We start from the raw sequence: 18654 nt of genomic DNA, 5'->3' as shown, positions 1-18654 counted from the left end.
ATTTTGAAGCTATACATGCTAAGTTTGAGTTTGACTTTGCTATCTACTGCCTCTGTGGCCTTGAACAAAGTACTTCCACTTCCTGGCTCTCTTTTTCAATCTGCAAAATGACAGTACTAACTTCATAGCATTACGAGCATTTTATAAGGCAGGCTTGATGTTTAGCCAACAGACAACTGGTAATATTGTGTTGGTGGTTAAAAGTGAATTATTTCCATATGAGTTGGATATAGCTTCTCCCCTGAGAACTTTGAATGCCCTCTTCCCCTCTCCTGGGACACCTAGGACCTCCTCAAGACCCCACAATTAGAGGATTGATGCCTGGCACAGCAAATCCCCAGCACAGAAATCTCTATAAATATTCTGATTGTACTGATTATTTAAAAGTTTGAATATCATCCAAAAACTAAGTAATATAAGTGAAATCCTTGGCACATAGTGGATATTCAATAGATATTAATCAAATTTATGTAATCTATGGATTCAATCTATGGATTTAGGTAGGAAATGACCCTCTACCATTTACAGGTGACAGCCATTTACTCAATATATTCTTATTGAGACATTTTCTTATTGAGGGTCTGATTGTTTGCATCTAGGTGGAACTCATTGCTTCTCTGCCACCTCCAAGGAGTAGGAGCACTGATATAAGGCTAAGGCAAAATGAATTCTTTGGGGACAAATGAGGACCAAGGTGCTAAGAGTTAGACCTTTCACTCTAGACCAGCAGGCGGGTTAAATGTTCGAGCATCAGAGTAGCGCCGTGTCGTTTATGGATCCTAGCCTCCTTGGCTTGGCTCCATGGGACTGCCTGGTGTGGTAAACAGGTGTCTTGGAAAAACACTTCCATGTGTCTCCTCTCTCTACCCACAGCACTACTCATACTGAACACTTCTGGTCACCAAATGTGTGTGCCGTTTGGGCTGGGGGTGGTGTTCCCATGCCAAGCATTCCTTGTTGTTTTAATCCACTAAGGTTTGCTGCGTAGGAACAGATAACCAGAATAGGCCCTAAGAGCCAACAAATAATAAACTGTCCTTTTGGCCTAGTCTTGTTCTTCCTGGAAATGACTTCCTGGAAAACCCTTGGCGGATGTGGGTATCTAGGTTTCACTTTTTTTTATATCTTTCTTCTTTAGTATTTTCCTCAGTTGCCTAGCATGGTTGGCAGGAGATGGGCAAGGTGCAGGATACTTAGGACTTAGCCTACTGTAGTCAAGTTCTCCAGGCAGTCAAAGAGAGAAAAGTCACTACATATTGCTCTAAGTATACAATGAAGTTTTGAACCCAGACTCCTATGTGCAATCATTAATACTGGTGGACTCTATCATGGGAGCCAGAAAGACTATCTTTTTGTTTCTCTCCTAACGCATGTGAAAAGGGCACAAGGCTTTCACTAAAAGCCAAAGAATAGCTTCCTAGACCCTTTTCCACAGACCCCCATCCCCTTAACATCTTTCAACTCTGGCAATTATGCCATAAGAGATACAGAAAAGTCACTTAAGAGAACATGCACAATGGAAAAGAGGCACATTTGCTTCAATATGGCTTTTTTTTTGTACTCCTACTACCTCTTTATAATATGACCAGTCATTCTTACTTTCAGCTGACATGTCCTAGGTCCTCCTCCCTGGTAGGTGGAGGATTTGGAGCCTTCCTCTGAGATTGGATTGGACTTCTAACACCAGGCATTCTGCTAGGCCAGGGGGCAGCAACTATAGCCTGTGGGCACGTGTTTTGGTATAGATTTACAAGCTAACAATGGGTTTTGCATTTTTAAATGGATGAAAAAAATGAAAGAAAGAATGACATTTTGAGACATGTGCAAATTATATGAAATTCAAATTTCAGTGTCCATAAAAAAAAGTTTTTTGGAACATTATCACGTTCATTTGTTTATGTATTGTCTGAAGCTGCTTTTTACTATAATGGCAAAGTTGTGTAGCTGAACAGAGATGGTATGGCCCACAAAACGTAAAATATTTATTATCTGGCTCTTTTCAGAAAAAATTTGCAGATCCCTATGCTAGCTACCACGGACATGCCCTCAAGAGGCATAGTAGCAGCAATTGGATAACTGTCCCTCTTCTCATCAAAAAACTAAACACAGTAGGGTGGTTTGAGGTCATCTACACCAAGGCTTTCATTTTACCCTTCTCTCCATTTCCTAGTTGAAAGATGAAAAACTGAAGTTCCGAGATTCACAGGAGTTTCTTAAGGTTACAGCGACTTATTGGTAGCATAGGGACTTAAACATAGGTCTCCCTGCTCTTAGTCAGATGCCCCTGCCTGTTAATCCTCCCTGAGTCCTAATTATTTGTCGTACTAAGTGGGAAGAGATCTTGGATCAGGAACTTACTTTCTTACCTGTTACCCTTTGGTAACATGAAGACTTTGGACTTACGAACTCTACAGTTCCTTTCAACCTTGATGTGCTCTGCTTTTTAAACGAGATAATGCCAACTCTATAGTAACAACAACAACAAGCTGAATTCCAGCTCCTGCTGCTTACTGGCTGGCTGTCTTCAGACAACTTTTGGCTTTGGTTTCATCTGCAAAATGAGTATAATAGTAACACCTATGTCACTAAATTGATAAGATAGTAGCTATGACAGGTGTCATAAACAAGCAAAAAAGGGACTATTTTGAAGCTATATGAATAATAAGTTATTAATAATAAGACTTCTCTAGCTATGATAATCAGAGATATTCCACTCCTTCTTCCATGATGGGAAGGGAAAGGTAGAAGTGTGGAAAGGAAGAAAGCAGGAACTGAAGGGAGAAGGGATTAGAGGGGCAAAGAAAGAGGGTGGGGAGGAGAAAAGGAAAAGAGAAGTAGATGGGGAGAAGTGGAGGAAGTTAGAAATGGGAAAAGAAGGGGAGGGGGAATGGAAATAAGTAAAATAAAAAAGAGTGGAGGGCTTCCCTGGTGGCGCAGTGGTTAAGAATCTGCCTGCCAATGCAGGGGACACGGGTTCAAGCTCTGGTCTGGGAAGATCCCACGTGCCGCAGAGCAACTAAGCCCATGCGCAACAGCTACCGAGCCTGCGCTCTAGAGCCCGCGAGCCGCAGCTGCTGAAACCCACACGCCTAGAGTCCGTGCTCCGCAACAAGAGAAGCCACCGCAATGAGAAGCTGACGCACCACAACGAAGAGTAGCCCCCGATCACCGCAACTAGAGAAAGCCTGCACACAGCAACGAAGACCCAACACAGCCAAAAATAAATAAATTAAATAAATTAAAAAAAAAAAGAGTGGAGGAGTTGGGGGAAAAGATGGGGAAGAGGCTGAAAATACTGTGAGGGAAGAGGAAAGGGGTAGTACAGGGAAAAGGAGAGTGGTGGTAGCCAGACAGACGGCTGTACCACTATCCTCCTCTCCTGTTTGTATCCCTTCCTGGCACTCTGCCCTCAACAACTTAGTTTCTCTCTTGTAGTCTCTCTCTTCACGCCAATACTATCTCACTTAAACTTCTACTTGGATAATAAATTGAACACCCTGGCCTCTCAGTTCTAATAACAGGGTGTGCGTCTGCTTCACTCTTCCACTCCCATGGGCTCACCCCGGATCTCAGCATCAGCAGAAACTCACAAGCTCTGATACCTCAGTTCCAAATATCCAACTCAGACCACCAGCATCTGTACTGCCTGCCTGCTCACGTGCTCAAGTACTCCACTGCAACCATTCTTTGACATCAATACTTCTAATACCTTGGCCCCTTTCCTGGCTCCCCTCCACATCCCCACTATTAGCCCTCACATGCCACCATTTGCTTTTCTGTATGATTTTGATTCTGCATACATCATCATAAACATTCTCTTGCAAACACTCCCTTAGTCTTCTCTCCCTCTGCTGTACTTCCCTGGCAAAACCCCAATCCCAGATGAACTCAACAGTCTGCCTTCTCTCTGCCTGCACCTGAACAAATATCTTCAGTTATTTTAAACCTATGGTCTCAAAAACCAGATGAGCTCTTAATACTTCCCAGAAGTCCTACTGATTAGTTTTCTTTAGAAAAACACATTTTCCAATCTCAAAGATGTCTATTTCATACCTTCTCTCTCCTCAAATATCCTAGTCCCTTCTCCTTCCCCCCAGGTAATATCGCCCTTTCTTTACTAAGAAAACAGAAGTTATCAGACAGGAACGCTTCCTACCTTCAAACCTTCCTGCAGCACTACCCTTCTTGTAACTCCTGTTACAAATGAACATCTTCCTCTCTAAGACCTTTTAAATCATCTAAGGCCCTCCATGTGCCCTTTGGACCTGCCCATCTGACTTTTCTTCTCAAGGGTTACCTTTCTTCATTTCTGTCAAATCTTTCCTAGCGGCTTAAATACAAGCTTGAGTACAGCATTGACCAACAGAACTTTTTGTGATGACAGAAAGGTTCTGTATGTGTGCTGTCTAATACAATTTCCACTAGCCACATGTGACTACTGAGCTCTTGAAATGTTGTTATTGTGACTGAGGAACTGAAATTTTAATTGTTCTTAATGTAATTAATTTAAATTGCCACATGTGGCTAGGGGCTACCATATTAGACAGCATGGCCCCTATCTCCCATCCTAAATGAACTTTGCCTTGACCCTTATTCTCAGTATTGTTTTCAGTTACTCATCTCCTATCCACTCCTTTTTCAATCGGGATTCAAATTAGATATAGTGTATGATTTGCTTTGGGCAGAAATGTAGAGTTTCTAAGTCTCCCTGCTGCCAAATCCAATTTATCTGTACTCATTTGTTTTGTTTTGTTTTTTTAAAGTCACTGCCATACCCATCTAGGTTTTCTCTTATGTTATTTTCTAGCAGTTTGTAGTGTAAGTGCCCGAGAGTTTTGTTTTGTTTTCTTTAATTGTAATGTAAGTGTCTGACCTTAAGCTTTTTTTTTTTTTAATAAATTTATTTATTTATTTATTTGGCTGTGTTGGGTCTTCGTTTCTGTGCGAGGGCTTTCTCCAGTTGCGGCGAGCGGGGGCCACTCTTCATCGCCGCCTCTCCCGTTGCAGAGCACAAGCCCCAGACGCGCAGGCTCAGTAGTTGTGGCTCACGGGCCCAGTTGCTCCGTGGCATGTGGGATCTTCCCAGACCAGGGCTCAAACCCGTGTCCGCTGCATTGGCAGGCAGATTCTCAACCACTGCGCCACCAGGGAAGCCCTACTCATTTGTTTTTAACAGTGTTCACTACTACACCACCACAATCCCACCCCAAACACTCTTTGCTGGAACACCACATTCTCCTGGTTTTCCTCTTACCTTTCTGGCTCTGCCTTCTCAGGTTCCTCCTCCTCTCTCCAACTTTTAAAGGTCTGTTCACTAAGACTCATTCCTTGGACTCCTTTTGTTCTCAAGATTTTTCCCTAATGCAAGGGGCAGGGAAATGGAGTTATAGTTAAAAGGGCTTCCCATTGCAATTAGAATATAATCCAAACTCCTTTCCTTAACCAAAGGGCCTGACTGATCTGCCGTCGGCCTAACTCTCCCACCTTTCATTCCCTCCTTCGTTTCACACAGCTCTGATCTCACTGGCCTTTCAATTGCTCTAACAGTTGAAAGTTTTAGGTTTTTTGCATTCGCCTTTTCTCCCTTTGTGGGACACTCTATCCCAGTCTTTGCCTAGTTTTGCTCTTTCCTATCCTTATGCCTTGTCTTCTATGTCACCTCTTCAGAGGTCTGACTACCTTACCCAAATTACATTCATCTCTTGTTATTCCTCCGTTTGGTTCCTTCAAAGCCGATATTGCTATTTGCATTTATTTATTCGTGTGTTGACTTGTTCAGGTCGGCTGCCTGGCCCCTGGAATTTAAACTTGCGAGCACAGACAATGGGCTTTGCTCTCCCGTGGGTCACATCCCAGATGCCAGCCCAGGCCCGACACCAGGAGGCTCAATATAAAGGACCCGCGGACCGAAAGAATCAATGAGCCGGCTGAGGGGCGGGGAGGACGCGAGCGCGGCCCCGCGTGGGGGACGTAGGGGCGCGGCCAACGAGCGAGCAGCGGAAGCCCGCCCCTTCCGGCCGCGGCGCGGACGCCTCGGCAGCCACGGCGGCTGGACCGCGGCTGGCACCGGCTCGGCCCGCCCCCTCTTCCGTGCCCCCCTCCCGCTCTAACGCCTGCTCGGCCGCTGTCAGCTGCATCAGCGTCCTACCGAGCCACGGTGCATGCTTCGCCGCTGCGGCCACCGGCTGCTGCACGTCCTAGGCCTTAGCTTCCCGCTGCTGACCGGCCGGCCGCTTTTCCTCTGCCCGCACCGCCTCATGAGGCCGCAGGTCGTGTTCGTCCTCGGCGGTCCCGGCGCCGGCAAGGGGACCCAGTGCGCCCGCATCGTCGAGGTGAGGCCCGGGCAGCCGGCGGCTCCCTGTGCTTGACCGGACGCCGGGCCGGCCCGTCCCGCAGCGCGCGGCTGTCCGCGCCTCCCCCACGCGCCCCACCCCACCCCCCACCGTCCCGGAGCCACGGACTACGAGTCCCGGCGACCGGCGCACCGCCGGCTTGTCGGTGGTTCGAGGGTCCGCCGGCGCGTGGTATGTCGGGACTGGTAGTCCACGTCCGCCCGCCTCGGGGGGACCCAGAAAGGAGGGGGACCGCTTGGGATCGGTTTGTTCCTGCGCCCCTCTTTCATTTCATTTTGGGGACCAGGTTCGTCTCGAGAGTGGGCTGGGAGAGGGATCCCGGGAGGGTCCGCTTCTGGGGACCCCAGCGCGCAGAGGTCAGCGTGTCGCTGGTTGTGGGGAGGCCGGAGGCGGCAGCAGCGTCGATTTGGGTTAGAGGCTGGGTGCGCCCACCGCTGCCTGAAGGGGAGACCGGTTTTTCCACCACGCCCATTCCTGCAGGCCCTCTAAACTGTGAACCGTCTACTAACTGGTCTTTATCCTAGAAAGGAGCCCCGGGCGACAGGGCGTTACTTTAGGTGTTCTGAACCCGTCCAAGTCAGTACCATCCCTGAGGCTCAGCCCGGGTTGGTGTGGTTGGAAAAAGACGTGGAGTCTGAGATCAAACTTCAACCTCTGGCCCGGCTGCCAACTTACACTTAGTCCATGGCCAAGTCACTTCCTCTCTCCGAGTCTCGGTTGTCCCCACTAGAACAGTAGAGGCTGTGCACACAGATTTAAACTCAGTATGAAATGCCTCCCAAGTCTAAAATGGTGGTTTTTTTTTTTTTTTTCCCCAAAGCGTGGTAAGGTTAATGGTTCAATTCCGTTAACAATTTTCGAACAGATACGTGGTTAGCTGCAGTGTGGGTGAAAGGCTTATTGGTGAATCGGGGGAATGTTTGGGAGAGAAGGAAAACAGAAGATATCTAGAAACAGAAGAGGAGACCAGTAGTGCTGTAAAACAAAGAATCCTTGTGAAACTCGGTGACCAGCAAAAGTTTTGACCCAGAACTTCTAAAATAGTTTCCTCCTCTTTTCCAGGATATGGCTTTTATTAGATTTGGGATTTTACTCCTCTCCCAGGTTCATACAACCTACTCCTGTCCTATATTTTATTCTCTAAAGAGCATCCAGAAAAAGTCGGATGGTAGCATCTTCATTATGTGTTTTACAGCTGTATTTATAATTGTTGATCATTTGTAAGACTATAAGTGGAGCTAATTCAACCAAAAAATACATAAATATTTTTCTCCTTATTTTTGTTCGTTCTTTTCACTTTTTAAAAGACATGACAATTGGATAGTTTCAGGTTTTTGTTGTATATATGAAATAACTCTTACATGTAAATAGCATAGTAGGGGAAGGAGAAAAGACTTTATTTTTGTTTGTTTTTTGTTTTTATTTTTATTGAAGTATAGTTGATTTACAATGTTGTGTCAGTTTCAGGTGTACAGCAAAGTGAATCAGTTATACATATACATATATCCACTCTTTTTTAGATTCTTTTCCCATATAGGCCATCACAGAGTATTGAGTTAAGTTCCCTGTACTATACAGCAGGTCCCTATTAGTTATCTGTTCTATACACAGTAGTGTGTAAATGTCAATCCCAATATCCTAATTTATCCCTCCCCCTCCCTTCCCCCCGGTAACCATAAGCTTGTTTTCTACATCTGTGACTCTATTTCTGTTTTGCAGATAAGTCCATTTGTACCATTTTATAGATTCCACATGTAAGAGATATATGATACTTGTCTTTCTCTGTCTGACTTACTTTACTCATTATGACAATCTCTAGGTCCATCCATGTTGCTACAAATGGCATTATTTCGTTCTTTGTTATGTCTGAGTAATATTCCATTGTATATATAAACCACATCTTCTTTATCCATTCCTCTGTCAAGGACATTTAGGTTGCTCCCATGTCCTGGCTATTGTAAATAGCACTGCAATGAACATTGGGGTGCATGTATCTTTTTGAATCATGGTTATCTCTAGATACATGCCCAGGAGTGGGATTGCTAGATCACATGGTAGCTCTGTTTTTACTTTTTTAAGGAACCTCCATACTGTTCTCCATAGTTACTGTACCAATTTACATTCCCACCAGCAGTGTGGGAGGGTTCCCTTTTCTCCATACCCTCTCCAGCCTTTATTGTTTGTGGATTTTTTGATGATGGCCATTATGATGTGTGTGAGGTGATACCTCACTGTAGTTTTATTTTGCATTTTTCTAATAATTAGCAATGATGTAATGATGCTTTTTAGCCATCTGTATGTCTTCTTTGGAGAAATGTCATTTAGATCATCCGCCCATTTTTTGATTGGGTTGTTTGTTTTTTTAATATTGAGCTGCAGGAGCTGTTTGTATATTTTGGAGATGAACCTGTTGTCGGTCGCTAATATTTTCTCCCATTCTGAGGGGGAAAAGACTTTACTAGAGTCAAACAGATATGGGTTCAAACCCTAACTGTTCCATTTACTATCTCTTTAGTCCCAGAGAAGTTGTTGTTTTACCTTGGGTTCCTCTGTAAGAAGGAAGAAATAATACCTGTCTGGTATGGTATTTATGAATATGAAATGAGGTAAAGTATCTGGCATGTATAGATGCAAATAATTTTTTCCTCTGTTTTAGAGTTCCTGTTCTTAATTTATGAGATTGGTTGTTTTTACTTTGAAGTGCACTGTAGTTTTACTTTTTAAAAATTGGTTTATGACTGATGTATTGGAATGTATTTAAATATTTTGTTTTTGAATCATAATGTGACTTTAAGTGTTCACACCCAAACTGATAATACCCATATTACTCCACTGGGTTAAAAATAATCTCCACATTCTGTAACTAGTATTTATTCTTTATTCTGTTTGATAATGGTGGATAGTATTTTAAAGGTTTTTTTTTAATTAATTAATTAATTTATTTATTTATTTTTGGCTGTGTTGGGTCTTCGTTTCTGTGAGGGCTTTCTCTAGTTGTGGCAAGCGGGGGCCACTCTTCATCGCGGTGCACGGGCCTCTCACTATCGTGGCCTCTCTTGTTGCGGAGCACGGGCTCCAGACACGCAAGCTCAGTAGTTGTGGCTCACGGGCCTAGTTGCTCCGTGGCATGTGGGATCCTCCCAGACCAGGGCTCGAACCCACGTCCCTTGCACTAGCAGGCAGACTCTCAACCACTGCGCCACCAGGAAAGCCCAATGGATAATATTTTAAACCTGTTAATTAAGAATTATAAGATTTCCATGATGAGATATGTTCTATAATGTATTATCTTATTCTTTAAGATTTCAACACTTATATGAGCTTAAATTCAACTGTTTTCTTACAATTCCAAATAGCTTATAATTCAGCAGTTGCTGTCTTCTAGTGGATTAAACAATGGAATGTCTATGGTCAGTTAAGTCAGAGGATTTTTTGTTTTGTTTCTTTTGTGAGTCTCTTGCATTTTGACTCAATGTTTTATTATACAGGCAAATGTAAGCTGAATCCCAAATGATTGTAATTTTGGGGGCTAATTTTTTTCTGTAGGGGAAAAGTTATATAAATCAAGGTTAAATTCCCCAACTATCATGCCATTACTAATTTAGCTAACAGGGTACCTGAAATGTGGCTGAATCAGAATTGTTTCTTTGGGAAGATTACATTAATTTCCAGCTCAGGCCACCAGAAGTACATCTTTAGACCCTTGCTACAGAACCTGAGAATATCTGGCCCTCTAATATCCTGGGACATTGCAGTTATGGTTGAGGGTGTCACCAGAGGGAAGCTGTTGCTTGTTTTTTTTTGTTTTTCTAGCTGTGAATTCTACCTGTGCTACTTGCTCTCCCAGACCTTGAGGAGGAAAAGGCAGATCTGATGCAGCATCTTCTGAAAGTGTTGTGAACTGGAAAGGAAAGGTTTGAGGGAGGCTTTGAGATTGAATTTTGCCCATTTAGTTGAACTGATCTTTTTCAGTTTTGTTTTATTTTCTAACTAATTTTTAAGTCTGTCTTCTCATACTCAAATTTGTTTTTGAAAATTAGCCATTTTCTAAATCAGTGCAATCAGGAGTCAAGTGCTCAGAGTGGAGTTATTATTGTGGAATAACGTGTGACTAAAAAATCATGTTGGAAGATACCATGTCATTTTTGAATTTTTTTAAATTAAGCTTTATTTATATTGTTTTAGCCCAAGAAAAATTATGGTGCCATAACCTAAACTTGTCTGAAAATAACAACCACAATTTTGCATGTGTTAGCTGGGATATTTAAACCTACTCTCTTTTAAAGATGGTGAACATTCTGCTTAAATGAACAATTATGCTAAAGTTTATATCCATCCCAAATTGCTTTCTGTAGCACCCCAGAAGCATTTTTATCATCTTGTGTTTTAACTTCCTCCAGGACCTGTATGGGTAACTTATACATTGTATCCTACCTGCTATGCTTAGAAAGTTTTGGGTGATACTGACTTTAAGTATGTAGAAATCAGAAATTTGATTTTATTTATCTTTTTGTCTCTAGTGTTGAACATTGTACTTGACATATAGGTGCTTAATAAGTATTCTTTGAATGAATATATAGCACACCAGTTTGTCTTGAAGATGTAAAAAAATTTAAAATTCGGTCTCCAGGGGGCACCCAAGGAGCAGTTAGTACTCCCAATTTCAGGACCAGAAGTATTTGAATGAAACCTCTGTCTTACTCTGATTTCTCATGTAACACTTCAGTTTACTCTCAGTGAATAAATGGTATAGTTGTAAAAATATGATGAGCATTCTAAAATTTTTAAGCTCCTGATTACAAATCCCTAAAGCAGACTACCACTCATTAAAGAAACGAGATAGGAAGATCCACTGGACATTAAGCTTGCTTCAGAACAGGCCTTTCTCCTTTTGGTGGGATGGGCTGGAGTGAGAGATAGGTTTTTTGTTTTTTTTAAAGGAAAGTTTAAATTATCTGTAAAAGAGAGTCCACAGAATCCTCGACTCTCCTGAAGCACCACCCTTTCATTAAGGTAATGGTAACGTGGGATTTTTGTTGTTGTTGTTGTTAAGAATTTGGAGGAGGGGAGAATATGTTCAGATTATTTACTATTCTTACTTTTGAAAACTTCATTTTTTTCTTTGCATTTTAAGTTACAATAGTAATACATATTTGTTGGTGACCTCTAACCCTGAGGTCACCAGTATTAACTGTCTGGTATTAACTCTTTCTCAATATTTTTACAAATAAAAGTGCATATAGTTACCTTTTTTACCTCCAAATGGGATTATTCTTTTTTTTTTTTTTTTTTTTTACTGAATGTATCATGGCTATCCTCTCAGGCCTCTACACATAGACTTAACTCATTTTTTTTTTAATGTTTTTTCTTTTTAAATTAATTAATTAATTAATTTATGGCTGTGTTGGGTCTTCGTTTCTGTGCGAGGGCTTTCTCTAGTTGTGGCAAGTGGGGGCCACTCTTCCTCGCGGTGCGCGGGCCTCTCACTATCGCGGTCTCTCTTGTTTCGGAGCACAGGCTCCAGACGCGCAGGCTCAGTAGTTGTGGCTCACGGGCCTAGCTGCTCCGAGGCATGTGGGATCTTCCCAGACCAGGGCTCGAGCCCGTGTCCCTTGCATTGGCAGGCAGATTCCCAACCACTGTGCCACCAGGGAAGCCCTAGACTTAACTCATTTTTATTAGTAGCTGCAGAATAGTCCATAATATGGATGTTACCATAGCATAGTTGTACCATTCCCCCCATTGATGGACATTCAGGGTAGTTTTCAGGAAATTATTCTGCTATTGCAAACAGTGCTTCAATAAATTTCCTTGTAAATATAATATTGCATATGGATGCTTTTACTTTTGCAAGCAAAATTCCTAAAAGTGGGATTGCTAAGTCAGAAGATAAGTGCATTTTTAATTTTAGTTGATAATTGTTTGATTACTTTTCAAAAACATTATACTTACATTTCTATCAGCAGTTGTATGCTTTTTTTTTTTTACTAGCACTGGATGATTATCAATCATTTTAATTTTTTCAAATTTGTTAATCTCCTCTTCAAAGTTTTTCTGAGTAAATTACTCATTTTTTCCAAGAAGTCCATTAAGGTGAAAAGCATAATTAGACTTAAAAAAAAATTTCCCTTTACTTGTCGTTTATTCAGAAAACATTCTTTGAGAGCTAGGCACTGTGATAGTTGCTAAGGTGAATAAGACACAGACCCTACTGTCAAAAGTTTACAATGAGCTGTGAGATATGGAAGTTAAACAGTGACTATGACAGGACAGAGTGGTAAGTCCTATGACAGAAATATACACACAGACCATTTAGATAAGGGACATTTAAGTTACAGCTCAGTGGGTCAGGGAAGGCTTCCTGGGGGGCAGTGATATGTATGAGCTGAATTTAGAAGGGCAGTAGGAAAGAAGCAGCCAGGAGATGTGGGGGAGTGGAGAACACTTAAGCAGAGTTACCCTTGCATAGGGTAGTTGGAGGTTTCAATTCTGAGAAAAGGCTAAGGAGAGTAAACGGACACAAGTGAGATTGACCCAGAAAACACTTCCTAAATGCAAACTATTTGCTCTGTCTGTGCTGGGGGATACTGGCTTCTAGAGGTTCTCAATTTAGAATAGAGATAGACACATACTTAATAGAATTTCATGAGAAAAGATATGAAAGATTTTTGCAAATATTAAAGTTTAACATTAAATTGTTTTAAAATTGTTTATCAGGAGTTCCCTGGTGGCCTAGTGGTTAGGATTCTGGGCTTTTACTGCCATGGCCTGGGTTCAATCCCTGGTCAGGGAACTGAGATCCCTCAAGCCGTGCAACGTGGCCAAAAAAAACAAAAACTGTTTATCTTTTAGATTTGCCTCCCTAACTAGATTGTAATGTCTTCAAGGATGGGGACCCTGTCTTTTGCTCCTGTTCATTCTACTGCATGGTGTTTGAGGTGCCTACTTATCCTTCAGATCTTAGCTTAATACAGAGATTCCCAAACATTCTCAGTTCATGGTCCCCTTAGTGTCTCAGTAATTTTTTTCACAAACACCTTAGTGCAAAATAAGTATCTAACAGTTGTATTTATTAAGTAATTGGATCCAAACAATACTTAATAAGTATTTTCTAACAACTTAGTAGCTGTTTGAAGAAACAGTACATATACATTAAAAGAAGAGGTAGCAACTTAATTTCATTCTTATGTAACCACAGTCACTTACTAATGGGATGTAAATGCCTGTTGGCACTGCCCAGTTTCTCATACCTTGGAATCAGATTAGACTCTTCCATACTCATTTTATTTTCCACATTAATTTTCACGTGGTACTTATTTTTATCACAGCAACTGCCCACCAAAAAGTCAGCATCACAAAGATGTGTCTTTGAAAAGAATGTGCATGATCTAAAGTTGAAATTGTGAACTACCCTGAGCTGATAGTTCACATGATATCTAATAGATGTCCAGTGTTGCTCTGTTTCCCTTAAAAATGTAAACCCAGGGCACTCTTGTGAATTCGCTGCAGTGCTCCAGGGTACTTTGACATTCAGTTTGGGAACCATGAGCTAAAAATGATTTCCTCAGTGAAACTAGCCCTCACATTTTTAGACTAGGTCAGATTTCTCTATTATGTGATCTCATAGCACTTCAAAACATCTGTCAGTTTGTTATTCTTTTGTCCTTTCAGTTTTTAATTCTGTTGTCCTTTATAACATTTATCTGTTTGTAGCTCACGTTTAATTTCATGATTATTGGATTGTCTCCCTCATTACACCATAAGCTCCATAAGGATGAGAACCTTAGATTTCTAAATTTATTCTTATATCTTCAGTGTCTAGTACAATGTCTGGCATAAATTGATGCTCAATGAACGTTTGTTAAGTAGATTTTGAAGCCAGTCATACCTGGATTTCTGCCATTTAGTGAGTTATTTAAATTTTTGGCTCTTTGGTTTTCTCCCCTGAAAATTTGGGATATTAATCTACTTTACAGGGTGATTATGAGGATTAGCCAAGAGAATCCACATAATAAAATGTCTGACACAGTGCCTACTTTGTGTCTGGCACTTCATATATGTTAGCATCTCTCTCCTTGCCTATTCTGTGCTTATCTATAAATAGTCAATGAAAGAAATATCTTGAGCAGTGTCAGTAGCTACACTTCGGTGGTCATTCTTAGTCAGTAGACTGAAGAAAAATTGATTTGCAAGGATATGAACAAATGTCGAAGTGTCATACCAGTGTATTGTCTACTAGGCAGTATGTAGAGTTCAGACTCTGGAGTTAGACTGTCTGGGTTTGAATCTTATCTTAACACCTACTATGTGTGAGATCTTAGCAAAGGTTTAGTCTCTCTTTGCCTCAATTTCCTCATCTGTAAAATGGGAACAATAATATATAGTATCTACCTCAGAGGGGTGTTGTGAGGACTAAATGAGCTAATGTATGTAAAGTACTTAGAGCAGTGCCTGGCATGTGATAATTCCTATATAAATGTTAACTATTATTTTTATTATCATCATCATCTTACTTTTTCTGTGTTTTCCCTCCTGCCACACCTAGCTCAACCTTCTTTTGACTTGCTTAAGATTTTTTTCCTTCCTGATTTATTCCTTTGTACTTTGGAAGCTATACAATCTGTTTTTAGTGGTTACCCTAGAAATTTTAAGCACACATATTATTTAACTTAAGTCTAATATTAATATTTTTACTCTCCCCCAAACAATACAAATACCTTAGGACACAACTCTTATTTTCTATCCTGTTCTTTTTTTTAGGATTTTAATTCTATATTGAGTTTTCTTTTTAATCCCCGCAAATGACCTGTTAATGTTTTATAACAAATGTTTGTTTAGAATAACTTACATACATACCATTTTCTTTACTAACCATTTATTTTTGCACCTCAGATCTTCCTTCTGAGATCATTTTCTTTCTTGAAGTATATCCTTTAGACGGTTCTTTAATCAGTATGGGCTTGTGGTTAGGAAATTTTGCTGTATTCTTTACCTGGTAGGTTCTTTTTTCCTAGTTCAAGCACCTAGGGTATCATCCTTCAGAGGTCCTGACTTTATGTGGAGCTCGTTGATCTGACCTCCAATCCTATTTAGGTCTCAGTCTTTGTCTCCTTTCCCCTCTCTGTGGCTGATTAAATCCTGGGGTCTAGCCCCCTGTGATTTGGGGATGGGGAAAGTCCCCAGGGCAGCCATAGCTCCAGCACTCTCTCCTCTGGATTTGTGCTTTCTTGACTTATCTGAATTTGAGTTACTCCTTTAATTTTTGGCCAGCTCAGTCATACATTAAAAAATAATAATAAAATTATATATTAATAAATATACAAATATTAGAGATTATATATATATCCAACTACATGGGTGTGCTGTGCTGGGAGGGGTTTCTCTTTATTCATTTATTTATTTATGGCTGTGTTGGGTCTTCGGCGCGCAGGCTTTCTCCAGTTGCGGCAAGCGGGAGCTGCTCTTCATTGTGGTGTGCAGGCTTCTCATTTCGGTGGTTTCTCTTGTTGCGGAGCACGGGCTCTAAGCGCACGGGCTTCAGTAGTTGTGATTCGCGGGCTCTAGAGTGCAGGCTCAGTAGTTGTGGCGCACGGGCTTAGTTGCTCCGCAGCATGTGGGATCTTCCCGGACCAGGGCTCGAACCCACGTCCTCTGCATTGGCAGGCGGATTCTTAACCACTGCACCACCAGGGAAGTCCTGGGAGGAGTTTCTCTGAGTGAATGTATATATTTCACCCCCATCAAAATTAGACGCCTCTACCTAAGTCTGCCCTAGCTCAGAACACCTCTTCAATGTCAGTTCTTCCCCTTATCCTTACTCCCATTGAAATCTACTTGATTTACATCCTTTGGATTAAAGTTTTAGTGACGGTAATCGATTAAACACCACATCCTAGTTAAGATGCTAATAGGAGAGGACTGTAGTCACGAAAGACCTCCGAAAGTCACATAGGAGTACAGTAATTTAATGGTTGTCCTTCTGAATTGAAATTGAAAGCATTTCAGAGCAACCACTCTAGTAGTGGGACCTTTAGACTAGATAAGAGAGAAAAGGTGGAGACGGGATAACCATCTTACTCTTTGTGTCATGTTAGCTTGATCACACTGACTCTTGCTAACCTTAAAGCTAGTACTTTTAGCCCAGTTGCCATATGAGAATGTATTTATTCTAACATTTCAGTTAAATTAAGGACATTTTTCTAGACTGAACATGTGATAAGAGCATTTAGAACTTAATAGAGAACAGGTGTGACTGAACATACTGTTTGCCGACAGTTTCCTGCTGCTGGTGAACAAAGCTAACCAAACAGCACTTTGGTAAAGGAAGAAGCCCCAGTTATTACGTACCATTCTTAGAAACTTTCACTTTGAGGAACTGGATCCCAAAAAAAAACACATGTTCCATGCTTGGTTTCCATCAGTTGTCTCCAGAAGACCGGTAAGTTGGTTCCATTTATCATTAAGGTATATTCTATACCAACAAGCAATTGAATATGCTTAGTTTGGGACTCTACAAAAGACTGCTTCTTTGCTCACTTTGTGTTTGGAATTTCCATGATGTATTAGTCATTGATGTTTGCCACTGAAAAGTTCTATGTGCTTAATTTAACCTATAAGACTTTAAGTATAATTAGGTAGATAATAACATGAATTTCTGTTCTCTTGGTGTCTACTGGGAGTAAAGAGACAGTCCAGAAGATGTTTTATTGATATTATGTAATTGGGAATTGACTTGATGGTTAATTTAGGTTTTTAAATTGGAAATTTTTATTTGCTACTTATTTAATGATTATTGGGTGAGGCAAGTGGAAATGGAAATGGTGTCACAAGTGGAGAAAGGCAAGAATGAAGCAAACGAAGCAAGGATGGTCAGAATCTGGCTGAATGGTGGGTCAGATATGCCTGGCTCTGTGTGTGGATAAAGTTCCTGATCTTCTCTCCATGCTAGGATACAACAAAATGATAAAGTCCATGAACTTGGAGTCTCCTTTTTAATTTCCACCAGCAGATTCTGTCATGTGAAGGCCATAGTAGCTTGATGGCAAGACTCTGTATTTCCATGTCTGTCACCTAGGAGTTACCTCAGAGGCCCACTGTGGAATAATCGTCCCTGAGAGTCAGGAGACCTGGGTTCAAGTGCCAGTTTCCTCTCTGCTAACTAGCGAGTCAGCTTATCTCAGTTTCCCCTTTCATAAAATGAGGGATATGGAAATAGGTGGTCTTGCTAGCCCTAAAACAGTTCTGTATACTGAGACTTCATTGTTAGATAGTATTGTAATCCTGTGTAGTCACATTCAAGAGGCATGTTATCCAATCACTATGAATATCTGTATCTTCTTTGCCATTCTATGCTGTATGAATGGGAGCACCAAGGAATTGTATTTAATAAATTCCCACTGTATTTCATGTTTGCGTAGAACTTCAGAGTGATAACAAAGAATGTGTAAAGGCAGGAAAAGGAATAGTTTTTTGAAGTAGAACAATTGTGTATGTATGAATTTTTTTTAATTAAAAATATTTAAGAAATGGGACATCGGAGCCAACTTTCTTACAATATAGCATAGTAGTAGAAAGAATGTAGACTCTGAAGTCAGTTGTTGGTTCACATCTCAGTCTAACACCTGTGGCTATGTTGCTTAACTTTTCTGATTCTGTTATCTTCATTTGTAAAGTGATGATAATAATGACAACTTCACTAGGTTGTTATAAAGATGAAACAGCATAATGCTTCTACAGTGTTCAGCACAGTACATGGCACTCAGTAAATTTGTAAAGGCTAGCATAATTTTAGAAAAGATCTACAGTGAAGAGATCAAAGAGTAATTTAGATTAAGGTAGTTTTGGGGAGCATTGTATTCCCATTGTTTACTACAGCATAAGGAAATGATTACCCACACTAATAAGTTTACAGATTTTTAAAAACCCAGGATGGTATTTTAGAGTTTATCAAATATGAAAGGTCTTTCTACTTAGAGAAAATGTTTGGAGTTAACTTAGATTTAAAAATCCTAGAAAGGGCAAGTGGATTTAAGGAAAAGTTTATAGTATACATGCTCTTTATATTCAAAATAGGTTACTAGTTGCCAGATGGAGCTAATGACCTAATGATTGGATAAGTTTCATAAGTTAAGCCTGTATATGTACCTTAACTGTCCTGTTATTAAAAATATGCATACTTTTACTTTTGGTTACTTTTTAAAAAAATTTTTATTTATTTTATTTGGTTGCACCGGGTCTTAGTTGCGGCTCATGGGCTCCTTAGTTGTGGCATGTGAACTCTCGGTTGCGACATGCACGTGGG

The 18654-nt window shown here is 40.9% G+C and overlaps 2 protein-coding genes across 7 annotated transcripts in view; one reads left to right on the top strand and one right to left on the bottom strand.

Annotated features, from left to right (window-relative positions):
• The window catches only part of STIL (STIL centriolar assembly protein), a 66232-nt gene extending 60363 nt beyond the window's left edge, over positions 1–5869 (bottom strand). For 4 of the 6 annotated variants that reach the window (XR_014255532.1, XM_082433295.1, XM_082433297.1 and 1 more), the window contains exons 1-2: positions 5685–5861; positions 5255–5358 (exon numbers count right to left, since the gene is read on the bottom strand). The gene's annotated coding sequence lies outside the window, so the exon portion shown is untranslated. Of the gene's footprint in view, positions 1–2366; positions 2552–5254; positions 5359–5684 lie in introns of all 6 variants that reach the window. The other 2 variants (XM_082433296.1, XM_082433299.1) reach the window with 2 other exon arrangements.
• Positions 5870–6012: 143 nt separating this feature from the next.
• Positions 6013–18654, top strand: part of CMPK1 (cytidine/uridine monophosphate kinase 1) — a 33415-nt gene continuing 20773 nt past the window's right edge. Inside the window, exon 1 of the mRNA XM_082433653.1 lies at positions 6013–6332. Within this exon, the coding sequence (XP_082289779.1) occupies positions 6162–6332 (171 nt within the window). The 5' untranslated portion in view covers positions 6013–6161. The remainder of the gene's footprint in view (positions 6333–18654) is intronic.

The sequence above is a fragment of the Balaenoptera physalus genome (assembly GCF_965194825.1).
Source record: "Balaenoptera physalus genome assembly, chromosome: 1".
Lineage (NCBI taxonomy): Eukaryota > Metazoa > Chordata > Mammalia > Artiodactyla > Balaenopteridae > Balaenoptera > Balaenoptera physalus.
The sequence above is the reverse complement of the archived record's forward strand: the minus strand, read 5'-3'. Positions and strand labels throughout refer to the sequence as shown.